A 27,133-nucleotide genomic window follows, 5' to 3' on the forward strand; every position below is an offset into this window, starting at 1 on the left:
AAAGACACCACTCAAAAGAAGTCCTGGCAAGGGTTTGCAATCTCTGCTCTTTTTCTTGTTAATTATGTAACACACCAGCACACAAACGCCACACAAAAGCAGTCTTGCCGCAGGTCTGCAATCTCTGATTGCTCTTTTTCTTGTTATTAATGCAGAATGCACAATATTCATTTTTGAAAGTTAATTATGTGGATGGGGTGGATTTGGAAGCTAAGCTGACAGGTCACCTAAGGTGCCTAATACCCTTACACTGGCCCTGATATCCACCCCACCCTGATGTTACATACCGTACTCTGTAGTTAGGGCAGGAATTAGCAATTTGTTCAGGGTGCTGGAAACAACTCGCCAACTCTTCACAAAGGACACCGTGGGATCTTTAACGTCCGCCAACTAATGCCAGCAAATGGGACCCCCCCCAGTTTAACATCTATCTGAGGGACGACACACTCACCCTGCCTGTGAAACACTGGGATGACAGTTTATTGCTCGGTCTGGCTGGATTCACACTCATGTTAAACAGCTTAGAGGCGAGCGCGTATACCTCTGGACCATCTGATTAGTCCTTAACTTTAATACATAGCTATTATATTTGTGATTCTTATGGAATGATAGAATGCCTCTGTTCTGTTGTTTTTTGCTTCACTGCAAACATTTTTTTGTTTGTATATATAGTGGTGGCTCTTGGAAGAATGTATCAGGTACACACTGAATGGATCACTGGTAAAAAAAAAACATCCTGGAATCCTGGATCATCTTGGATCTTGGAAAAAAACCCCCCAAAAAACCACCCTGGAAAAACATCATGAAATCCTGGATCATCTTGGATCTTGGGAAAAAAACCACCCTGGAAAAAACATCCTGGATCACTGGAATCCTTTAAAACAGGAAGAATTCACCAGTACACCGAATGTATCAGGACGTATAAGACAAAAAAACAAGACGCCAAACACACATGCATGGGGTGCACCAGTTGGACACAGAGGATGCTTGGGGTGGACAACATGTTTCCAGGAGGAAACTCCAAGGAGGTGAAATTGGGAGGAGGGATTTTGGTGGGGTTAATGAGGGTAGAAAAGATCATGGTTTTGGAAATGGGGACAACCCGAGATGGTGACGAACAGTTATCTTGAAGACCTGCAGGGAAGAATGAGATTGAGGAGGACGTGGAAGTTGATTCCACAGGCAAGAAAAAAAAAAAGAGGAACAAATGAGCAGGATCGGATTTAGGTCGTTTCACCAGAAGGGGATTTATGGCGGACTGTGTGAGCCGAGCAGAAACCTGGGGGTGGGGTAGGGGTGAGGAGTGAGGGGTGAGGAGTGAGGAGTAAGGGTGCAAGACCAGAAAGGAAGTGATCGAAGACGGAGAGACCATCGACCTGTTTGCGATGGTGAAGTGATAAACCCATAGACTCAGCTTCATCACGAGAGATTACAATAATGTTAAAGTCCTTGATTTTCACCACCTTCTCCCATTTTATGCCACCTGGATCCTCGTGCCTGCAATGCGAGGTTAAATTTGTCAAAGAAACCAGAGATAAGGTTTAAATTTTCGGAAGACAGATGACCCTTTAAAAAAAAAAACTTTTGACCTGTCCTTGTAGCGTGGTGTATATAGAGTGGCGTATATAGAGTGGTATATATAGAGTGGCGTGGTGTATACAGAGTGGCGTATACAGAGTGGCGTATACAGAGTGGCGTATACAGAGTGGCGTATACAGAGTGGCGTATACAGAGTGGCGTGGTGTATATAGAGTGGTGTTTATAAAGGCGTGGTGTCTATAGAGCGTCGCGTCTCTGAAGACGCCATTCTATGTTACACGATGAAGTGAAAACGAACCTCTTATGTTGTATATAGATCGTAGTATATCTTATGGACTTGTTGTTTTTATTTTAATTTTTTTTATAACTAGATAAACCCTGACAGGACGAGAGAAGAACCTTTATCTTAGGTCCATCAGGTACGTGGAAGAAAAAAAAATTTTGATTCTGTAAATGTGAGAAACGGGCGCATTTAAGGATCGTACTTCCGGTTTGTCAACACGTGCCTGAGTGATTTGTTTTTTTGGGGGGATGTTCGTTCTGCTGAGATAGTTGGTTGGACCGGCAGGGAGAGATCGGTGTGTTTGTGGCTCCCCCCACCGCCCTCCCCCGTCAACCCTCTCCACCTCCATAACCTCTTGTGATTTCAGTGCCGAGGATCATGAAGCGAGACCTCACGACCAACGTCCACGATCCTCGGTCCTCGGACTCCAAGACTGCGGGCTCTGATGGAGGGGACAGAGGGGGTCCAGGAGCAGGAGGGGATGGTGGGATCTGCGGGTTCAGGATCCTGGACGTTCAGAGCCTTCTTGATGGAGGGGACGGGACGGACCGGGGACCAGGTACTCGATACGGGGGGGATACTCTTGATCGATTTATTTCCTCACAGCTGTTTGGCCACAGATTTCATTCCTTTTAATCGTCGAATCTGACTGAAACTTGTCGTGCGATTCCAGCAGCGGAGAGGTTTGCTCGTCATGAAGTCTTCCACAAAAATCAACAAGAAAAAGAGAAATCGGATTGCAGAACCTCGTCGGGACTTGTTTTGTGTGTACCGGTGTGTGACGTCATTAATAAAGAGACGTAATGAGAACTGCTGCCGGTGATGACCGGGTACCAAGACGTCCAGCTTTGATCGGACACCTGGCCCTGGCCCTGACCCTGGCCCTGGCCCTGACCCTGACCCTGGCCCTGGCCCTGACCCTGGCCCTGACCCTGGCCCTGGCCCTGGCCCTGACCCTGGCCCTGGCCCTGGCCCTGGCCCTGGCCCTGACCCTGACCCTGGCCCTGACCCTGGCCCTGGCCCTGACCCTGGCCCTGGCCCTGGCCCTGACCCTGACCCTGGCCCTGACCCTGGCCCTGACCCATGACGTTTTTCGTTGTTATTCAATTGAATTCAGAATGGGATTAAATTCAAATGGAAGATTAAATAGGTACAAGTCCTGCAATTGGAGTAATCAGAAGGAACCCAAACGAGCAAACATGAAGTCATCAGGAGGAACCTGGATAGGATAGGATTCCAGGTGGAGCCACGTGAGCCTTAAATTCAAAAAAAATCAAAGAATCTGGGTTTTTTAAAAAAAAAAAACCATGCATCCTATCAAGTTGAAATTTAAAACATTTATTCCCCATCAATGGTCGATCATAATTGTGAAGTTTCATTTTGATTGTTGAAGCGGTTCCAGAGAAAGTTTTTTTTTTTTTTTTTTTTTTTTTTTTTTTTTTTTTTGTTTAAAAAAAAAAAGATTTTTGCTCCATCCAATATGACTGCCAAACCATGTGACCAATTAATTATTCATGAATACCCTGGTATCGCCAAGGTTTGGTGAACACTTGTGTGAAGTTTCCCCTCGATATGTCCAGCTGTTCTGGAGCAGATTTTTACAGCGCGGCGACATCGCGCTGATATAGAATTGGCTATTCTGTCCTTTGTCTTCTGTCACACTTATTGTGGGCAGAGATTGCCGGGTGGATTGTGGGGGCGGAGATTGCCGGGTGGATTGTGGGGGCGGAGATTGCCGGGTGGATTGTGGGGGCGGAGATTGCCGGGTGGATTGTGGGGGCGGAGATTGCCGGGTGGATTGTGGGGGCGGAGATTGCCGGGTGGATTGTGGGGCGGAGATTGCCGGGTGGATTGTGGGGGCGGAGATTGCCGGGTGGATTGTGGGGGCGGAGATTGCCGGGTGGATTGTGGGGGCGGAGATTGCCGGGTGGATTGTGGGGCGGAGATTGCCGGGTGGATTGTGGGGGCGGAGATTGCCGGGTGGATTGTGGGGCGGAGATTGCCGGGTGGATTGTGGGGGCGGAGATTGCCGGGTGGATTGTGGGGCGGAGATTGCCGGGTGGATTGTGGGGGCGGAGATTGCCGGGTGGATTGTGGGGGTGGAGATTGCCGGGTGGATTGTGGGCGGGGTTAATGCGGAAGAGCGTTTTTATTTTTTTATTTTTATTTTTTATTTTTTTTGTGCTGAATCGTTTTCTGTGTGATGCCGCAAGTTGATTTTTCTGAGCAGAAAGTGATAATCTTCGTGTTCCGTTAGTTGTTGACTCGCAGCGTTGTAACTCTCGTTCTTCATTGTTTTCACCAGAAGTGTTTTAAAAACGTCTTGTGGAGGTGATGTCCTCCTTTTTTGGTAACACAAGTGGTTATTACAGCGCGGCGACATCGCGCTGTTATATAATTGGCTATTCTGTCACGTCTTCTGTCACACTTATGGCCACGTACGTCCCTTTGATCTGAGGGCTATAAATAGAAACTTGTCCAACGTCACAACTCTTCCCATCATGCATGCTAATTCACCGTGTCTACATTTAAATTTTATAACTGCAAAATTGTTTCATCATTCTTAACCAAGACTTTTACTGCCCCCAGCCGCGCGATATCGAAGTATTCGCTTCTTGTTTTTAAAAAAAAAAATAGATTTTATGGTAAATCCAATACAGCTGCAAACCAAGTGACCTTTGACATCATATGTGTGAATCAAAATAATGTGCAAAACAATTACCGAAGATATCGACATAAACAGAGACATTTGGAGGACGTTGCCATAAAACAGACCAAAAAGAAAACCGCAGAGCTTTTCGTTGTGCTCTCTCCGGGTGAAATTCGCACAAAGTCAATGATGTAAGGAAGAAGAACAGTCTAATAGACTCCTATCAACAGTGTTGATTCCGATTGGATGTTCTTTACTGATGGGTCATCACCTCCCACTGGTCTAGGTGAGAGGACCCTGTTCAGTGTTTAGCTCTCCAATTAGAGGTTGCAGAGTCTGAAGTAAGCCTGGTGTTGGCTTTGTAGTTGGGGTGGCGGCTTGGGACCCTAGGGTCCTGAGTTCAAGCCCCGTTGGCCGCTGAATTAATATACACCACGAGGTTGACTCAGCCTGTCATCCTTCCGAGGTCGGCAAAATGAGTACCAGTGTACACACCAGGTAAAGGTGGACACTGCATCAGCGCCATTGTCGTGTCCCAACCAATGATGCAACCAGCAGCCACAGGCTGCATTCGATAGAGAGAGTCTGAGGTGGGGCCACTAATGCTGTTGCAGAATCCTATTCATCAACATCTGTAATCCTGAGATGAGTTTATGTTCCTCTCCTTCTTTGCACACACAAGACAAACTCTTCTTTTTTTGTGCTTATTTGTGTCCACTCGCTTTGCATATTTGTGCAAAAAAAAAATAAAAAAATCCCTCAATTTTTCATACTGATCGGATGTCGAGCTCTATGTATGCAATTGACATGACGAAGGCACCTTTGACGTCATAAAAACATCACTTATTCCCTTTGAGGAATTCTTGCCATATGCCAAGTTTCAATTTTTTCCATGGAGCAGTTTTGGAGATACAGTGGTCCAAAGTTGTTTTTTTTTCCTTTTTTTTCCATAATGGCTGCCACTATGATGTCATAATTGTCAAAACATTCTACATGAGTGGTTGCCCCAATGGTGAAAATTTCATCTCAATCCGACAAGCGGTTGTGGGGAAAAAAACATGAAAGTTCCGTGCGGACAAACGGACCCAAATATAATTCCCTCTTCTCTGGCGAGGTTAATAAATAAATGAATAAATATATAGGTCAGTTCTCCAAAGCTGCCACTTCTGGAAGCATTCGTTGTTCATTTGAGTGGCAGCTATAGCAATGTATTTGTGTTTTCCCTTATTATGTGGTTTGAAGCTCACACAATTGGATGTCTGTGTTGTTTTTATTGTGTGTAGAACTTCCATGATCCTATCCTCCCTGGGTCACCCCACCCTCCTCCCTTCCATCAAAATTGATTGTTTTCGTCTCTTTCTTCAATTTGTTCTGCCATTGTGCGAATGACGATTCATTTTTGATTGTGTTTACAGTTACACACAACTACACAAGGAAATTATATGCCGGAGGAGGCCATTCAGCCCATCATGCCTGCACCACATCAACACCAGACCAATATATATATATATATATATATATATATATATATATATATATATATATATATATATATATATATATATATATATATATATATATATATATATATATATACAGTGCCTATAGAAAGTTTATACCCCCTTTGAAAATTTTCACCTTTTGTTGCCTTAGAGCCTGGAACTAAATTGCATTAAATCAAACTTTTTTTCCACCTTTATTTACACATCATAACCCACAACTTCCAAGTGAAAAAGAAGGTATACAAATTTCAGAAAATTAATTTAAAAATACAAAACTAGAATACCATATTTGGATAAGTGTCCGTCCCCCTGAGTTAATACTTGGTGGAAGCACCTTTGACAGCAATTACAGCTGTGTGGCTGTTGGGATAGGTTTTCACCAACTTTACACGCCTTGATTTGGCAATATTTACCTATTCTTCTGTACAAAACTGTTCAAGCTCAGTCAAGTTGTGTGGGGAGTGTTGATTGACAGCAATCTTCAAGTCATGCCACAGATTTTCGATTGGATTTACGTCGGGGCTCTGACTGGGCCACTCAAGGATATTTATCTTTTTGTTCCTTCGCCACTGCATTGCAGCTTTGGCTGTGAGCTTCGGGTCGTTGTCGTGCTGAAAGATGAACTTCCGTCCCAATTTCAGATTTCTTGCAGAGGGCAGCAGGTTTTCCTCTCGGATTTTTCTGTATTTTGCTCCATACATTTTCCCTTCCATCCTGACAAATGCCCCAGTCCCTGCACTGATGAGAAACATCCCCATAACATCATGCTACCACCACCATGCTTCACAGTAGGGGTGGTGTTCTTTGGGTGATGTTCTGTGTTGGGTTTGTGCCAAATGTAACATTTTGCATTTAGGTCAAAAAGTTTCATCTTGGTTTCGTCAGACCACAAAACATTTTTCCACACGGCTTCAGTATCTCAAGAGTTTTTTTGCATTCCTCAAATGTGACTCAAAGTGGGCTTTTTGAATAATGGCTTCCTTCTTGCCAACCTACAATACAGGCCAGACTAGTGGATTGTCTGGGATATCATTGTCACATGCACACAGTGACCAGTCTTTACCATAAAGGCATGTAGTCCTTTCAAAGTTGCCATTGGCCTCTTGGCAGCCTCTCATCAGTCTCCACCTTGCTTGGTCATCCAGTTTGGAGGGGCAGCCTGATCTTGGCAGGGTCTTGGTGACACCATATCCTTCCACTTCTTAATGATTGTCTTGACTGTGCTGAATGATTGATTGTCCAAGGGTTAAATACTCTGAGCAAAACACTCACTACTTTACTACCATCTTAACTCTCATCTTCTTTACTGTCAGGCTGTGACCTCTGGTCCTATCAATGTCTTCTCTGCTGAATAATGCTTCTGCACTTATATTATCTTAAACATCTCTATCATATCTCCTCATAACCGCCTCCTTTAGCCGCTCCTCAAAGCTGAGTCAAGCTCGTCCCGGAATTGATCTCGTAGCTCTACGCTGAACCCTCTCTATGCCATCTATGTCCTTCCTGAGTTGTGACCAAAACTGCACACAATATTCTAGATGTGGCCCTCACTAAATTCCTGTACAATGTTAACACCATCTCTTTTGATTTATAAATGATCCCCCTTCCGAATACAACCTAAAACCTGATTTACTTTACCTATAGCTGCCTGGCACTGTGCCACCTGCTTACCTCCCATATCTATTACCACCCACAGATCGTTCTCCTGTGTGACACGCTCCAAAATTACCCCTTGCATCATGTGATCTCTATTTTCGTTGTTCTTTCCCATCCCCAACACCTTACACTTGCTCAGGTTAGATTCCATCTGCCAATCTTTTACCCTATCTATACTTTCCTGAATGTGATCACCACCCCCTCTGCTATCCACCTTACCTCCAAGCTTTGTGTCATCTGCAAATTTGGGAATCGTTGATGTAAATAATGAATAGTAATGGTCTGAGTACTGATCCCTGAGGTACCCCACTACTTGCATCCTCCCAGCAAGACATCTTCACACTCACAGCCCCTCTTTGCTTCCTCTCACTCAGCCAGTTTGCAATCCAATTAGCTACCTGACCAGCCACTCCACAAGCCCTCACTTTGGCTAACAACCTCCAATTATGGTAACTTATCAAATGCCTTCTTAAAGTCTCGATATTCTATGTCCACTGCCTTTCCCTCAACCACCCAATCAGACACTGCTTCATAGAACTCTAAAAAATTTGTTTGACAGGAACTACCTTTGGTGAACCCATGCTGACTACCTTTAATTAGTTTGTATTTATTTAAATGGTTCCTCATCTGGTCCTTAATTAATGTCTCCAACACCTTCCACACAACTGAAGTCAAACTAACAGGTCTGTTGTTTCCCAATTCTTCTCTGGATCCTTTCTAAAATAATGGTGTTACATTTGCTACTCTCCAATCCTCCGGTACCTGTCCTGACTCCAGTGAGCTATTGAAATATCCGTTAACATCTCGCTTACCTGCTCAGCCACCTCCATCAATACTCTCAGGTGCACATTATCTGGACCCAGAGCCTCATCTTCTCTTAGCTGTTCCTTTGCTTCCTCCACTCCAACCTGAAATCTTCTGTAAAAGCCCTTCCTCACCTCCTTGATTGTAATCTACTTCCTTAGATGGTGTCATTGTTGCCTCCACCACCAAAGGTGGATGGAGGTTGTGTTTTCACCCCTGTCTGTATGTTTGTCTGTGAGCAGGATGTCTCAAATAGTCATGGACTGATTCTGACAAAATCTGGTGGACAGGTTGGGTGTGTTACAAGGACGAACTGATTAGATTTTGGGAAGATCCAGATCCGAGAATTTTTTTTTTTTTAGTGATTTTTCACCATTGAGTGATCGGGCTAAAATGATATATGGCATGATATTTCAAAAAGTTTTGGACCGATTCGAATGAAACTTGATGGATGAGTTAGGTAGGTGACGAGAACAAGAGGATTTTATTTCGTTTCAGATCTGGATCCAGATCCGACTTCCCAGTGGGATACAAAAATGTAAATTGTTCATCGTAGCGGATGTATGCACTCTAATGAGCACCGTTCTAGTTATTTGTAGATGTTATGTTAAGCTTTGTTTAAAACAGGTTTTGTTTCTCTGCAGATGCTATAGTGGTGGTGAAGGTGGAACCTGAACCGACAGGTGGTTTTCCCTCGCAAGGTATGAATCCATAACAACAATGTACAAGTTGAAGATAACGACGCTGGATGATCATGCGAGTGGTGCGATGGGTTGTGTTGAGTTTGGTTTAATTTTTTGCTGATGTTTCAGATTTTAATTTGGAGGTGAAGGTGAAACCTGAACTTGTGGATAATAGTCCCTTACAAGGCAAGTGGAATGATTAATTTCCTATCTCTATCATGCCTTTGCCTTTTATATTTAACTCCAGTGGAAGTTATTGTCCATCCTATAGAATGACACGGTTTCAAAATTCAAATTTTTTTTTTTTTTTGGTCAAAATAGAGCACAGAGAGCTGAATTGACCGAATGTGAAAATATTTTAAAATGCCACGACGAGGGATTGAAAACGGAACAAATGTCCTCGCTTCACTCGTGGTGGGAGCAGCTGCATTCATGGTGTTGAGGTGGACTGTGAGTCGACGCGTGGTCAAATCTTCCACCCAGGCAGTCAATGATTTAGCAACAGAGTCCTTGGGACTGTGACGCCGTCTGCTGAGAAAGCCCAAAAGATCTTTCGTTCGGTTTCTGATGTACAGAATTCCAATGGGTCATGTTGCCTGCAGCAGGTTCATCCTTCTAAGCATTCTTCTAATCTTCTGCAACAGGATCATGATGCCTTGACGAACCTCTGCGTTTTTGAACCCTCCTATCGAGAGCTTTTTGCGGCACTTTTATAATGGCCGCAGTCTTACTCCTGCCAATAATTACTGCTTCCAAATATGAACCACTCACCAGGCCGACGTGCCAGTGGTGGAAAAACGGCGTTTAATCAGGAGGGAATAATAGGGAGCACACGTATCAGCAATTCTCTCTGCAGTTATACACTCAGTGTACAAAACATTAGGAAGACCTACCTAATATTGAGTTGCACCTCCTTTTCCCCTCAGAACAGCCTCGATTAGTCAGGTCATGGACTCTGCAAGGTATCGAAAGCGTTCCACAGGGATGTTGGCCCATGTTGACTCCAATGCTTCCCACAGTTGTGTCAAGTTGGCTGGTAGTGGATCTCTACCCTGAATGGCTCGTTTCATCTCATCCCACAGATGCTCAATTGGACTGAGATCTGGTGACTGGGCAGGCCAATGCAGTAAGCTGAATTCGATCATTGTCATATTCATGGAACCATTCCTGTGGCATGGGGCATTCATTGCCCTGCTGAAGAAATCCATTCTCAGATGGATACACTGCTGCCATGAAGGGATGCACCTGATTAGTAATGATGTTCAGATATCCTGTGGCATTCAAACGTTGCTCCACTTTTATCAAGGGGCCAAATGTGTGCCGTGAAAACGCACCCCCACACCATCACACCACCACCACCACCAGCCTGCAATGTTGACACACGGCATGATGGATGCATGTACTCATGTGGTTTTCTCCATACCCTCGTCCTCCCATCAGCGTGTAACAGCAGGAACCGGGATTCATCTGACCAGGCAATGTTTTTCCAATCCTCCAGTGTCCAGTGTTTTCATTCCTTATCCCTATGCAACTGCAAGTTCTTATTTTTTTGCTGTAAGAAATGTAACTCTGTACGATCATCGGCTGCCATACCCCATTCATGTTAAGGCATGACGCGTTGTGCATTATGCGGGTTTCGGCCCAATGTTGTCCTGAACTCTCAGTTGGCTAACTGTAACCCATCTGTTGCTCTGCACAATTCATGTCAACCTTCTTTGGCCGTTTTTGACCACTGACCTGCTGTTGGCTAAATGTCCTTTGGGTGGTGGACCGTTCTTGATGCACATGTGAAACTGTTGAGCATGAAAAATCCAGCAGCGTTGCAGTTCTTGACGCCCTTAAACCAGTGCGCCTGACACCTACTACCATACCCCGTTCAAAGGCACTTAAATCTTTTGTCATGCCCATTCACTCTCTGAATGGCACAGGTACACAATCCATTTCACAATCGTCCCAAGGCTTTAAAATCCTTCGTTAACCTGTCTTCTCCCCTTCACCTACACTGATTGAAGTGTATTTAACAGGTGCAATCAATAAGGGATCATAGCTTTCACCAGGATTCACCTTATCAGTCTATTTCATGGAAAGAGCACGTGTTCCTAACGTTTTGTTCGCTGAGTGTATACATGTCCCCATGCGCCAATATCTTGACGGCTTAAAGCGATACCTTAACCACTTGTACCACAAAGACAAAAAGATGGGTCACAAGGCGTAAAAATCTTCTCCCATACGCGATGCTTGCGTGGGGTGTCTATGGTATGGCATTAGAGAGCGATATTTGTCAGGCTGTATGCTGTATCCGGTCCCCTAATTCCTTTTGAGGTACACTCGCACTCGTGGCACACCGCTGGTTCTCTGTTGTACGACTCACTCGTGCTGTTCTTGTTGGACTCTCCATCAAAATGCTGCCTCCCCGCCCCTCAGCCTTTATTACCTCATGACCATGCGTAGCTAGGTGCTCTTTGGCTCCCCGTCGAGCCTTTCGCTGCTTCTCCATCATTCTTCGGTTCTTCTTGGCTTCAATAGATTGTAATCCCTCGGCTTATCTCTTACCTTTAGGCACCCCAAGGACTGGCTGGTTTGCGGAGCTGTGAAGCTGTGAACAATTACAGAGAGAAACTAGAACGACATTCAGCAGAGCACATATTTCCAGCAGGCTGAACAGTATGTTTTGTATCCCACTGATGGGGTGGATCTGCATCCGGACCTGAACCAAAATCAAATTGGTTCGCTCTTGTCACCGAACCAACTCGTCACCTAGTTTTGTCATAAGGCATCCACAACTTTTTGAGATATCGTGCTATATATCATTTTTGGCCCTACCTCTCGATGGTGAAGAATTGTTGAAAAAAAAATTTAAAAACCATCTTATCCAGATCCTGATTCAGACCTTCAGCAAAATCAAATCGATTTGGCCTTGTCACACATCCAACCTGCCCACCAAGTTTCGTCTGAATCCGTCCACAACTTTTTGAAATATTGTGCTATATATCATTTTAATCTCTCAATGATGAAGAATCACTTTGAAAAATTCTCAGATCTGGATTCGGATCTTCACCAAAATCAAATCTATTCTTCCTTGTCTTACACCAAACTTGTCCACCAAGTTTCGTCCAAATCCGTCCATAAGTTCTTGAGATATCCTGCTCACAGATGGATAGGGGTGAAAACATAACCTCCGTCCACCTTCGATGGCAGAAGTAACGATTTAGGAGATTAATAGGCGAGTTATTTTTGGTCCTCCGACACTTTACAGACGGGATGGGCCATTTTCATTTGCTTCATAACACACTTCGACACATGTCCTTTCATTCTACACAGAAACCACGCACTTATGCTCGTCCTTTATCGATGAAATTACTGGTCTATCTTCCGTTACCCCATATGGCCATTCCCACAACACCCTCCCACCATTTCTCTCAGGTCTGCCCCGGACCTGAACAGGGCAATGTTGAGTTTGGTTTCTAATGTCATACAAGCTCCCACCTATTCCAGAATGTTTCCAACACATTATTTCACTAAGCATGCATTTAACAGTTCTTGAACGACGGTGGCAGTTCTTCTTCAGGGTCTCTGCCGACTTTCTCAAAGATAAGTTTTCCAGTCCTTTTTTTTTTTCACGTTTTTGCTGTCATTTTGTTATCTCTGTGTTTATAGTAGAGGACCTGGCTTAGACATGTATGCACTTAATTTAGGAGAGGACAACTCAACTGTTTTAGGCTAATATGACCCCAAGCAACAACTTGGGATGTGTGCCAAAATCTCTATTCGGGACGAACATCTCAAAAATGAACGCCCTTTTTAAAATGACCACACCCTTTTTCATCGAAAGTGCTACTTCTGACATAGCTGTATCTTCTAAACCGTTGGAGCTACAGATTTTCTGAGGTGCTCAAAATGTTCAAAATGGCCATGTTTATTTATTTATTTATTTAGGGGGGGTCATAGAAGAGTGTAAAATTTCTAATTTGATATTTCTAATGAGAAAATGGCTAAAAACTGTTTTATTTACCATACTTGTTACCATACATACTGGAATTGCCATATATTTCCTAACTTAAACTTTCCGGACTTAGAGCAAAGTTAGAAGATTTGTGTCATCTACAAGAGTTGAACTGACAATTTGGAATTTGAACAATACAAGGGATTTTTTAAAAAGAAAGAAAGCGAGCATTTGATTAATATAAAGAAATTGTATTTTCAATCATTTACATAGTATTATCAATGGAATGTTAACTTAAAATGAAAAATAAAAAACAAAACTTATTAGTTTAGTAGGCAGCAGTATCTAGAGAGCTTAAATGTTTCAAAGATCAGCAGGGAAATTGCCCAACCACCAACAATACAACTTTTAAAACCACATTAATACTGTTTATGTGTCACGTAAACCAGGGTCAGGAACATGAAGAGTAACACAACAGAGTCCAGGTATGAGGATGATGAGCAGTGTTCATTCAGTGATAGGGTTTTTACAACAATCACCTCCCTTGCATTTGCAGTCCTTGCAACACTTGATCCCAGCTACCCTGCAGGAACACCCATTTTTGCGAGCACACTTGCCACATGTGCAGGGATTTGGCAGGCCTTTGGGTTTGGAGATCACAATCTCAGAGACTAATAAACTGGCCCTTCTTACAAACCCATAAGACTCGGCATTCATAATCAGGGTGGCATCTCTAAATGGGGCTTGGACCCACAGCTGCTGTTGGTAATAGCCTGTATGGATATGTTTCCTTGCATTAGTTGAGGTGCAAGTGGTTCTCTCAAAGTCCATCTTTAAGGCATTGCTATCAAATGCAGTGAGACGCAGGTCGTCAAATGTCTCCAGGTCTGTTGATGGTTTGAGACACTTGACCAAGAATGTCTCTCTGCCATCTGTATTGCACTTTCTGCTAGCTGAGGACAGTCAAATTCAGGATCAGAGAGGAATTTCCTGGTTTGCGGACAGCATTCAGGGCTGCAAGTTTAGTTGATATCTTGCTGGTTGTATCGCACCCAGTCAGCGCATGGAGTGCTGGGAGACACTTTGTGAGCTTGTCTCCCAGTGCTATGCAGATATCGTGGAGTGGTAATATTGTTCTTTTCACTCCTGAGTTACGGATGAGCCAAAGTTCTCGGAGGCCAAGATCTCTCCAATTGGCTGTGATGTGGTATAACAGGCACACAAAGACATCTGTGTCACCTGATGACAGCGTCATGGATGTAGGTCCTGACCGGTGACTTAGAACGTCCTGCACATGGAACATCATCCTGTCATCAGCTTCCTCGTGTATGCAGTTGAGCCGAGGGAATGGATAAGCACACCCAGTTGACACCATCCATGCCTGTGGTGATATACCGAGGTATAGAGGTTTGGTTCCGTGGTAATTGGTGGTGAGCCACTCAACATAGAATGCCTGGAAAGCAGTTTTGCTGATGGAAGATGACCAAAAGTTGTCTAATACCACTGGAACATTTTGGTTTGGTGATATCACATCAAGGACAACCATTTCTTTGGACTTTCTTCTTCTCCCCTTCTCTCCATTCTTGATGCTGTCCTCTCTGTAAGCATCAAAAATGATATGCATCTCATCACAGTTGTGCCCAGCTTTGGTGACCATAGATGTCAAGGCAATAGCAAACTCCACTGTATGCTCCACAGTGGGCACCACTGTATGCTGGAACCTGCTGCTTGTGAGGTGGTGGTCTTGTACTGTCATTGTCTGCACGAGACAGTGCATGTATCACAGAGCGAGCACGCTGTGGAGCTGTGCCATTCACTGGTGGATGTACCATGGGACGAGCTGGTGGCTCACTCTTGCTGCCAGGGATGGAGCTCTCTCTCCTCCGATGTGGTATTCACCAATCCAAATTCACCAACACCTCCATGTTTTTTCTTCAACCTTTCCTTTTACTAATCTTACGTAATCTTTATCAAAAAATAAGAAAATGGTTTCTTAAAATGTTACAACTGCCTCTTTCACATGTGTGGTTCTCGGTATCATATCATAATTCGCTACTCTGTTTCTTCTTCAAAAGACTTCTTCTGCACACACGCATCTGGACCTGCGTAAGCTCTGAACACTTTTGTTTCAGCTGTGCAGAGATTTCCTTCTTCTTGATGAGCCTTGGAGCAGGCTCTTCATCTGGGTTTTTTTTTTCATTCCTCTCAGGCTGCACAAACATAACCTTTGTTTGATGAGCTCCTGTTGCATTGCCTGTCATAGTATCAATCTTGAAGTCGTCGTTGTTGACGACCACAATGGCTGGCTTGCTGTCAGTGATCTGTGGACAGGATGCTGATGCCTCAACATCCATCAGAGCCTAGTGGTCATAGAAGAGCAGCATGTCTGCATAGCTGATGCAGATACCACTCTTCTGCAATTTTTCAACCAGATCTTTACTTCTTGTCATTCCATGGACATTTATTCCCAGGTTGATTACAGTGGTTGTGCAATGTCCAGTGATGTGGTAGGTGATCATGGAGGCCAGGCTCAGTGTGGTAGGGCTTAGATCGGCAGTTTTTCTCTTAGGCTGTTTTATCCAAGTCAACAGCTTCAACAGCAACTCGCACATCTCTTCGCCTTCTTCGAGATGATCGATGTCAGGTGGCCATGGGACAGTAGATGTGTCTGATCTTCTAAGACCACCGTGGTGCCAGGTTCTGGAGGAGCTGCTCATCACTGATGCCAAGGGATGACATGGCAGCCTCAATGTAGTCACCTCCTCCCCCAATATCAGACTCACTCGCTCTTGTTCATCTCACTTTGCTCTTTGAATCCAATTGTCTCTTGATACTCAATAAGTAGGTCCTTGAGATATGATGATTTGACATTTCCAACTGCATAGCCATAGTCACCGATGATGCGTTTGTACTTTAGACATGTGGATTCTGTCCTCTTCACTGAGCATGAGATCCGTTCACTGCAGTCCCTCTTAGCAGACTACAAACTCCTTGCCTCTGAGAGACACATTCTGAAGATGCATTGCATCATTTGGCTTTAATTTTGTGTTGTTGACATGCTTCAGCCAACAGGCATTGTGGTACATGATATCATTGCGAAAGGATCTGACAGCGCTGATATTGATTCGACAAGCTGTGTGAGGCGATCCCTCAGCTGCATATCTTCTATGAGGACTGTGTGGCGCTTGAACGAGCGCCATGCTGAATGTGTGTTGAGTCTGAACAGCTTACCCCGTGCTCTGTTTGGATGCTTTGCATCCACACCCTTCATGCACCATACACATTTTGTTTTGTCATGGAGAGGCCCACACACAGATGAACGCAGGCGCTTGGGTGCCAATGGTTCCTCTGTCTCATCACACAGAGCATTATAATATTAGCTTGCATTTCAGAAGTTGATGTTCGACTGGGACACTGAGCAATGTCGGTTTCTTTGTTTTTGCGCTGTCTGGCTTTTTCAAGCTTGTCTGAAGACGAGATTGATATATAACATGTCTGATGCATGAAATGATTCCGAGGGAATGGAGAAGCACACCCAGTTGACACCATCCATGCCTGTGGTGATATACTGAGGTATAGAGGTTTGGTTCCGTGGTAATTGGTGGTGAGCCACTCAACATAGAATGCCTGGAAAGCAGTTTTGCTGATGGAAGATGACCAAAAGTTGTCTAATACCACTGGAACATTTTGGTTTGGTGATATCACATCAAGGACAACCATTTCTTTGGACTTTCTTCTTCTCCCCCTCTCTCCATTCTTGATGCTGTCCTCTCTGTAAGCATCAAAAATGATATGCATCTCATCACAGTTGTGCCCATGATTCCTTGGCCCATCTTTCCATGAAGTGGTGATGTAAACATCACCGAATTTGTCATGTCCTGACCAGTTTTTGGCTTTTAATTGTAAACTGTACCATTTACCTTGGCCGATAGTATCAGAGGATTTACATGGCTTGCCACATTGGAGTACAATCATAAGGCATTTTGCTTTAGGTAACAAACAAGCACTATTTTAAGTGATCTATATACCACCACCAGTCTACACTTCTACTCTACACTAGCTATTTCAAATGTCTCATGCTGCATTCATTCAACCTTTATCTTCAGTTCATGGCTTCGAAGTATAGAGCAGCACACATGTAGGCCTGAAAAAATAGACAAAATCACATTAACATATGTGAACATAATGACCACAATGAGGTTTCCAGGGCATGGATAAGTAATTACATCCCACATTACTGTGGGATGTCATTACTTATCCTTGCCCTCGCAGTTGGATCAATACAATGGAGAGCAATGGTTCGTTCCTCATCAACCACAAATGTTTACCTTTTTTCCATTGAGATGATCTGTGCATTTACTTATAGTTCTACTGGGACATTTTCATAAAAGCGGGTCAGGTAACGGTAAAGACAGGGGTTTCCTTAGAAGCCGGTTACCGGAGACCCGCAGCCGTCTACTCAGAGACAAAATGTCAAAGGTCGCCACCTACTTCAGTGCCGATTTTTCGATTATTTTTTTTTTTTTTTTTGTCACCACGAAATCTCTACACCCCCTGTTTTGAAATCCGAGACGAAAACGCAGTATTTCGATAAAAGCGGGCTTACTTTTATTGTTAGTACTCTCGCCAGGTCAAGCACAACACTGACCTAAAAATAACACCAGCAGCTAAAACGCGCCTCCTGCAATAGAGAGTTCTCTGCTTTAGCCTCGTTTTGGACTGTTGGCCTGATACCCAGATACCATACAGCAATGTCCTCAAGAAAATAAACTTTGAAGGCCTGGCAGTTTCAGTACCGAAACGATGGCATCGAAACAAAAATCCCTGTTTGACTTTGGATTTTCAAAGAAGTCCAAAGACATGGGAGGTAAGCTTCTGCCCATCAGTAATTGGTCTAAACTTGCACTCTTGCGAGTGCGCCGTTGTTGTTGTTTCACGAAACACGTGTTTCACCTCGTCCATTTTGAGCTTTTGTCAAGTGATGCGGCTCCAAAATACGGTCACCCAAGTTCACTTCGCACACGGTGATTGTAACCTGCTACTTTTTAATGGTAGCCTCCTACTCCAAAAAAGAAGGAAACCCCTGTAAAGACTGTCTGAGAATATTTATCAAGCATATATTGCCCAGTCAGTGCAAAGGCCTTATGGTGATCCTGCATTGCTGACACCATTTGAAAATTTTTCTAGGCCTTATAAGTTCAAGCACTATTTCGAGAAAATCAAAGAAAGTTGATTTTTGAGTTTGTTCTTTACCGTTACCTGACCCGCTTTTGTGAATGTCCCTCCTGTGTCCATACCTAAACTCAGCATGAAAAGAGCTTTCATTCGAGCCTATTATGAAGGCTCCAGGACAACTTTGAAAAATTGACCTTTCCCAGCTGAAAATCAGCAGCCATCTTGGATTTGACGGTCAAATCATCAAAACAACGTCAAATATGAATTCATTGACCAAAAAGTCCAAAAATCCATATACTGTGCAGCATTGTAGGCCAAACCATTCAAAAGATAATTTCCAACATGGCCGACAGTGGCCATCTTGGATTTGGGGCTCTCACGGAGTTAGCTCGCATTTTTGCGAGGGGCATGGGGGCTAAATTTTATTTAACCCTCATAGAAGACAAATCCACTGAGAAACGAACCTATGCTCTCCACGGTCACGGAATTGCTGTAAATGACCCTATGATTGAAGTAACAACTGCTGTGATACTTACACACACAGAGTTAATTAAAATCAAGTTTACCTCCCTGTCTTTACTTGCTATGACATTCGCTGCCATTGACCATTGCCACTCCTACGCCACGGTAACTAAGGCACCGGTCCCCATCGTAACCGGCACGGCACGTGACGTCATCGTCGGCCGGCCTACGCAGCAACGTGTCCTTTCATTGGTTGGTAAATGAATGGCCATAACTTGGGAAGCACTTGTCCGATTAATATCAAACCTTGAAAAGGCACATACTCAGGTCCCCAGCAATATACCTGGCAAGTTTCAATTGGATCGGACCAGTGGTTGTCAAGAAACAGCGGTCACACACACAGATTGCTGGAATTAGAGATAGACTAGTACGTGGCCGTACGTGCAAAAAAAACCCAAAACTTTAAAACCACTTGCCAGAAACAACCACACAGGCCGTTCCTTTGCTCTCGCGTGCCCGTACGTGCGTGACCGTACATGAAAAACAAAAAAAACTTTCAAACAACCACACAGGCCATTCCTTCGCTGTCGTAAACGACAACTGGGTTGGGGCATTGTGTTGAAGATCGAGAAAGAAAGAATACAGTAAGTCGTAAGTACAGTAAGTAAATAAATACAGTAAGTAAATAAATGGCCATAACTTTGGAAGCTCTTGTCCGATTAATATCAAACCTTGAAAAGGCACATACTCAGGTCCCCAGCAATATACCTGGCAATTTTCAATTAGATCAGACCAGTGGTTGTTGAAAAACAGCTGTCACACACACGCACACATTGCTGGAATTATAGATAGATTACCGTCGGCTTTTATTTCACTTTTCCCTCCACCCTCCTTCTGTACCCTCTGTTTCATGTCTCAAAATATTAAAAAACACAACAAAAAAATACCTTTTTTTACCTCGTATTCTACATCACGTAACCACGTGACTTCCTGTCCCGACTTTTCTTCCTCGCCTCCTGCTGATCTACCATCTACTACTTTTGCCAACCCACATTCACCATACACTTTCATGATTGGTTTTTCTTCAACCTTTCCTTTACCTAATATATATATATATATATATATATATATATATATATATATATATATATATATATATATATATATATATATATATATATATATATATATATATAAAATATAGCACAAGGAGAAAACCAGAGATGTCAGGATAAGTCAATTTTGAAGAAACTGAAAAACAAAGTTTCAACACTTTGGTGGACTGTTTAATAACTGTCATATTGATTTCTTTTCCAGTCAAAGGAAGAGTGATCATTGGCCGATCAAATTAAGCATGTCGCATTTGCCAAGCTTCTGTGTTATTTAATTTAAGAGCCAAGAACGAATCAATGTTGCAAACTGACATCACTGGTTCGTCCCTTGTTTAATAATTGCCATGCAATTTTAACCCAGGATGTGTAGCAAATTCATGCTTGTTGGTTATTAGCATACATTACATTACTTTGGTGATCACAGATTATTTTTTCAACATTAAACGGTCATTGTTTTTTTGTTTGATTGGTGTTCAACGCCATACTCAAGGGTATTTCGCTTATATGACGATGGATTCTCCATTTCTTACTCCGTACTACTTAATATGATGGAAAACCGGGAGGAAACCAAGGATAAACCACCCCCGCAATAGCCGAAGTCACCTCATGTGACTCTCATATACCTAAGCAGGTTGATTGGGCGGTGGGTACATCGAATGAGGATGGGTACTCAGACGCGCTAACCATTAAGCCACGGCGTGGGTCCCATAAGTCTCAAAGGTTTGACCAGGCTTGAACCACGATATGCACCAACGATGGAGCCCATGATATAACCAAATAGGCCATTGTAGTGCTCAGAGTTTATGCTGTGAAAGTTTTACAACCTTTCATTTTTTTAGTTTCTCAACTCTGAATATTATGGTGGAACAGTTAACATGAATGAAAGGTTGATAACCAGGAGTAAAGTACTAGTACTGACAACTCTGGGTTTCTACTTGTTCAGCTTTGACAACACTTGTTTTTTCATTGCACGGCTAAACTTTATACCATATAAATTATGTGACACCCCTGGTTATTTGTTAAAGTAATATTGTGAGAGGAAACCTTATGTTGCCAACTATTGGCAGGTGCAATAACCCTGAAATTTATAAAAATCGACATCTGTTTTTCCCCTTGTGGTCTTCATATATATATATATATATATATATATATATATATATATATATATATATATATATATATATATATATATATATATATATATATATATATATTCTTTTAACCTCTCATGTGACACCTCCTGTAACCACGTGTTTCTCTACCCCCTCCTCTTTTTTTTTCCCTGTAACTTTTGTCGAACTTTTCCTTCTGTGTTTGCCGATCCAAATTCACCAACACCTCCATGTTTTTTCTTCAACCTTTCCTTTTACTCATCTTACGCAATCTTTATCAAAAAATAAGAAAATGGTTTCTTAAAATGTTACAACTTCCTCTTTCACATGTGTGGTTCTTGGTATCGTATCATAATTCGCTACTCTGTTTCTTCTTCAAAAGACTTTTCAATTTGACCTTTCCTTCATCCTATTAATTATATTTAAATCAGAATTAAATTGCATTAAATCAGACTTTTTCCACCTTTATTTACACATCGTAACCCAAAACTTCCAAGTGAAAAACAAATTGTCCGAATTTCTGAAAATTTATTAAAAATACAAAACTGGAATATCTTGGTTGGATAAATGTCCACCCCCCTGAGTTTAAACTTGGTTGAAGTACCTTCGACAGCAATTACAGCTGTGAGTCTATTGGGATAGGTCTCTACCAACTTTGCACACCTTGATTGGACAATATTTGCCCATTCTTCTTTTGTTGCATAAAACTGTTCAAGTTCAGTCAAGTTGTGTGGGGGAGTGTTGATGGACAGCAATCTTCAAGTCATGCCACAGATTTTCGATTAGATTTAGGTCGGGACTCTGACTGGACCACTCAAGGACATTTATCTTTTTGTTGCTGAGCTATTTCAGTGTAGCTTTGGCTGTGTGCTTTGGGTTGTTGTCATGCTGAAAGGTGAACTTCCATCCCAGTTTTTGCTTTTTTTGCAGAGGTCAGAAGGTTTTCCTCTCGGATTTTTCTGTATTTTGCTCCATCCATTTTCCCTTCCATCCTGACAGGTGCCCCAGTCCCTGCACTGATGAGAAACATCCCCATAACATGATGCTGCCACCACCATGCTTCACAGTACGGATGGTGTTCTTTGGGCGATGTGCTCTGTTGGATTTGCACCAAATGTAACATTATGCACTTAGGTCAAAACGTTTCATCCTGGTTTCGTCAGACCACAGAACTTTTTGCCACATGACTTCAGAATCCCTGGAGTGTTTTTTTTGCATACCTCAAACGGGACTCAAGGTGGGCTTTTTTGAGTAATGGCTTCCTTCTTACCACCCTACCGTCCATTCCAGACTTGTGGAGTGCTTGGTTTATCGTTGTCACATGCACACTGTGACCAGTCTTTGCCATAAAGACACTTGTCTCTTTCAAGGTGGCCTCTCTGATCAGTCTACTCCTTTCTTCGTCATCCAGTTTGGAGGGACAGCCTGATCTTGGTATGGTATTGATGGTACCATATGCCTTCTACTTCTTAATGATTGTCTTGACTGCACTGCAAGGGATAGTCAAGGCCTTTGAAATATTTTTTATACCCATCCCCTGATCTGTGCCTTTCCATAACTTTATCCCGGAGGTCTTTTGAAACCTCCTTGGTGCTCATGGTTGTCTTTGCTGTAAATGCACTAACCATGTGTGAAATGAAATCTACAGGAACAGCTGATTTTATTCCGAAATAATCAGAATCACTTCAATTTAACACAGGTGGAGACTAGTTAAGTTGGTGTGATTTTTTTTTTTTTTTTTTTTATTTTTTTTTTGACGGTGATTGGTTATATCCGAGATAATTTATAATTGCTATTATAAGGGGGGGGTGGATATGAACAAGATATTCTGGTGTTGTATTTTTCATTAATTTCCTGATATTTTTAGAATTTTTTTCTTCACTTGGAAGTTGTGGGTTACGATGTCTGATTTAATGCAATTTAATTCCAGGCTATAAAGTCACAAAAGGTGAAAATTTTGAAAGGGGGTGTACACTATCGATAGGCACTGTATCTCTGTGTTCCACACAGTCTGGCATCCTGCTCTTCTCACCAAGAGTGCCTTGATCCTGGTTTTCTGACTTGCTCCACTAATGCTCAATGTGTTGCTATTGGTGAAATCTCTCCTGGTAACGGCTGATGTGTCTTAGGCACTGTCTTGTTGTACAAAAGGAATAATCCATGGGTGTTCCAAGAGTTCAAACTAAATTATTCAGAAAGGAGATAACTGTGTGAACTTCATTTTTTTGACTTCCTCAGTGTCCAAATAACAAAAAGCGATTTTAAAATATTTATCTCCACCACCAAAGGTGAAGGAGGTTATGTTTCAAACCCTCTCTGTCTGTTTGTTTGTCCATCTATTCGTGTGCAGGATATCTCAAAAAGTTCTGGACGGATTCGGCCGAACCTTGGTGGACAGGTTGGGTGTGTGGCAAGGATTAATTGATTCCATTTTGGTGAAGATCCGGATCTGGATCTGGATACGAGAATTATTTAATTCCGAAAGTGATTTTTCATCATTGAGGGATGGGGCCAAAAATGACATGTAGCATGATATTTCAAAAATGTTTTGGGCCCGATATGTTCTCGTGGATCATGCATTACGTGGTGGAAGCATGCTCTCTACCGAGTGCCCTTCTCATTTTTCTGCTTTATTTCTGGGTCAAACTTCCCCCCTTTGTTTCTGGAGATTGGTGGCTTAGCATTGGAAGATACTGTATATGGTACACCCTCCCCCCCCCCACCCCCTAAAAAAGTCAAGGTGGAACATGAAGGTCCAAATGGGGAAAAAATAAAGGTGTCTCATAAAGTTGCGATGTGTTGTGTTGAGTTTTAAGACTTGATTTGTGTTGTTGCAGACTTTAATGGGGACGTGAAGGTGAAAACTGAACCTTTGGACAATTGTTCATCACAAGGCAAGAACAAAACGACATTTTAATTGCTTGATTGAAGTGCACTTCTTTTTTTCTCTTTTTTAATACTCCTCAAATGTGTGTGCAGCATGAATAGCAAGTTATTTTTGGAGAGATCATGCCACAGATTAGTAATGCTTCGACTTGTATGTAAAGTGTGTAACGTTTACATTTTTGATTTGGGCAATTTTATGGACACATTAGAGTTATTGTTTTGACTCTTGTTTGAACGGTGTCACATCGTTCAGAGTGTGGTTGTACAAACTATCTGAAGCACCCGTCTACGACGGGTCCCTCTAAATACCATAAAAATTATCGTCTAACCTTTCAGTTCGTCCAACCATGTTCTAAGAGAGTTGTATTATTTAATTACTTTCAAGTTCAATTATTTTGTGTGCACATATATATTTATGCTTCCGCTAAATAAGTCGCTGGAGGCATTATGGTTTTAGGTTAACATAACCAATCTTGATTTTGTAGATTATATTTCTCTAATCTCAGACACACTAAGCAGCAATCAGATCCCACACTACCAGATTGAAATGGTGGAAAAGGCAGTCGGATTCCTCGTTGAAAGACCGAGTACATTTTATTCAGTCAAGACGGAGAACTTAAAGCGACTGGTGGAGAAGCTTGAAAAAGGGTAGCTGACTTTCAATATCTTGAGTCCTGCATCAACAAAAGTAACAAAGATTTTGAAGTAACAAAAGCCAAGGCCTGGGCAGTGCTCAATAAAATGAATATTATATTCACAGAAAACTTTAGGTGAAATTCTTCCGTGCAACAGGAGAGAGTACGCTTCTATATGATGCTGAAAGTTGGATGCGAACAAGGACGTTTGAGAGGCAGCATGATCGCTGCTATACAAGGTTGTTGAGGACAGCACTGAATACAAGCTGGAGAGAACGTCGAACAAATCCATCATGGGTTCCATCAAGGTTCACCAGAGCAAGTGCCTCCTTTGGAAGTTTTCCTGTGCAGTGTCTTACTGGCAAGACATAGAGTGGTCATTGGTCACTTGTTCAGTATGACCGCTCCTCGATGCCCGCAATTTATACCAGTGTGGAACAGTTTACCAGATGCCACTGTAGGTCACCAAACACCATCCAGGATCAAGGCTTTCTTTTCCTCGAGAGCACACAGATATCGTAAAGTCTTGTACAGTGTACTTATAATAATGTTGTTTTGTGTGTACGATTCAATCACCTTGATTTTCTTTGACTATTATTATTCTCTCACTTGTATTTTTGATACTCAGTGCTTTGATGGTACAAGTGGGCACTGTTTTTGTTTTTTGCAGTGCTTATCCGTTAAAAAAAGAAGAAAAACAAAGTATATTTTCATGCAAAGATTAACTGATTAGATTTTGGGAGCAAAGGTCATGTGACCTTTAGGTGAAAGTAGTAGAATTCTGTTACCGTGATAACTGCTAAAGGGATTTGACCAGACTTGGTATAACTATGGATTGATACGAAGATGAACTGATTGAATTTTGGGTTCAAAAGGTCAAATTCCCTTTAATGATACTGTTAATCTGTTACTGCAATAACTTGTGAACCACTCAAGAGATTTCAATCACACTTGACACCCTTATGGACTGCAATGCAAAGATTAACTGATTCAATTTTAGATTGAACAGGTAAAAGGTTAAATGTCATGTGCCCTTTGAAAATCATTTTGCAGACCATAACTCGAGTTAGAAGAATGATCTTCTTCTTCTTCTTCTTCTTCTTCTTCTTCTTCTTCTTCTTCTTTTTCTTTTTCTTCTTCTTTTTCCTTCTTTTTCTTCTTTTTGTTCTTTTTCTTCTTCTCATTTTTTCTTTTTATTCTTCTTTTTTCTTCTTTTTTTTTTTCTTCTCATCTTTTTCTTCTTTTTTCTTCTTTTTCTTCTCATCTTTTTCTTCTTCTTTTTTCTTCTTTTTGTTCTTTTTCTTCTTATCTTTTTCTTCTTTTTTCTTCTTATTTTTTTTCTCTTCTTCTTTTTCTTTTTCTTCTTCTTCTTCTTTTTCTTCTTCTTTTTCTTCTTCTTTTTCTTCTTCTTTTTCTTCTTCTTTTTCTTCTTCTTTTCTTCTTCTTTTCTTCTTATCTTTCTTCTTATCTTTTTCTTCTTATCTTTCTTCTTATCTTTTTCTTCTTATCTTTCTTCTTATCTTTTTCTTCTTCTTTTTCTTCTTATCTTTTTCTTCTTATCTTTTTCTTCTTATCTTTTTCTTCTTATCTTTTTCTTCTTCTTTTTCTTTTTCGTTTCTTGCCACTGCTGTTGTGCCCCTATACCAGTACACCGGTACTCATTTCACTGACCTCAAAAGGATGACAACCCCACATCATGTTAATTCAGCAGCCAACGGGGCTCAAACTCGGGATCCTAAGATCCCAAGCCAGCCACCTTAACCACTAAGCCAACACCAGGCTTCGCAGCATCTGATGTTGTCTCTCTTCTACTTTCTCTGTTTCAAGTGACTTTTAATTGAGACGAAACAACAGGGAGTTGACGTCTAATATGGGCAGAGGCATATCCACTGACGCGTTCATGTCAATTTCTGTATTCTAGTTGCACCCTATTTCTGTAATTGCAATGATGATGGCTGACTTCCAAGCAGAGGAAGATGCCCTAGGGCAAATGAGAGTGTGAATAGAGCAGAAAAAGATGTGCATAAGACGTAGAATTGTTTTTTTAGGACATGTGTGCCGATGCTGTCTGGGTATAACTTCTCTGAGCAGAATCTGAGTCGACATTTTCCAGAAACTTCTCCACCTTCTTCGATAAAAAGACACAGAGTCAAGGAGCAATTGGGTGTGTTTTCTGGCTCTCGTTAGAGTGGAGGCACTTGTGGGCTTTGTAGAACGATCTGAGGATGCCTTCCATCCGATTTGCCTTCCAGGAGGAGAAGACAAATTGCTCGAAGGAAACTTCCCCACAGCAGGATTCATTGTACCATGAGCAGGAGGAAGGGTATGATGACTGTCGACAAAATGGAATGAATCTGTGCATAAGACAGAGTTGGTATCTGAAGAAGAATCCCCTGGCCATGTTAATATTAGCGGTGGTAGCAGACCAGTCCTGTAATGAGATATCAGCTCGCAGTCTCTACTAGTAAGCCTAAGTGAACTTGCAGACCTGCTGGCGCAAAGGCGGCTCGGAAAATATCCAGAGAGATATTGACTCTCACGCCAGTGATCAGATGGATCAATTGGAGCAGAGGAAGAACAGGAGACATCAGCAGGAAAGCCAGTCATTACTGAGCCCAGAAGGGAGGATTTGCCATTGGCAGAGGTTCTGGTTAGAACATTCACCATTGGTCTGATGGAGTCACTGAAGTC

The 27,133-nt window shown here is 42.3% G+C and overlaps 1 protein-coding gene across 7 annotated transcripts in view; it reads left to right on the forward strand.

The window, feature by feature from the left end:
* The first annotated feature begins 2,042 nt into the window (after positions 1–2,042).
* Positions 2,043–27,133, forward strand: part of LOC147009946 (uncharacterized) — a 53,852-nt gene continuing 28,761 nt past the window's right edge. For 2 of the 7 annotated variants that reach the window (XM_085863283.1, XM_085863286.1), the window contains exons 1-4: positions 2,047–2,381; positions 9,079–9,135; positions 9,247–9,303; positions 23,759–23,815. In XM_085863283.1, the coding sequence (XP_085719409.1) occupies positions 2,201–2,381; positions 9,079–9,135; positions 9,247–9,303; positions 23,759–23,815 (352 nt within the window). In that variant the 5' untranslated portion in view covers positions 2,047–2,200. Of the gene's footprint in view, positions 2,382–9,078; positions 9,136–9,246; positions 9,304–23,758; positions 23,816–27,133 lie in introns of all 7 variants that reach the window. The other 5 variants (XM_085863285.1, XM_085863287.1, XM_085863280.1 and 2 more) reach the window with 4 other exon arrangements.

Source organism: Eptatretus burgeri, chromosome 17, assembly GCF_056783735.1.
Source record: "Eptatretus burgeri isolate ZD-2024b chromosome 17, Ebu_testis_v1, whole genome shotgun sequence".
Taxonomy (NCBI): domain Eukaryota; kingdom Metazoa; phylum Chordata; class Myxini; order Myxiniformes; family Myxinidae; genus Eptatretus; species Eptatretus burgeri.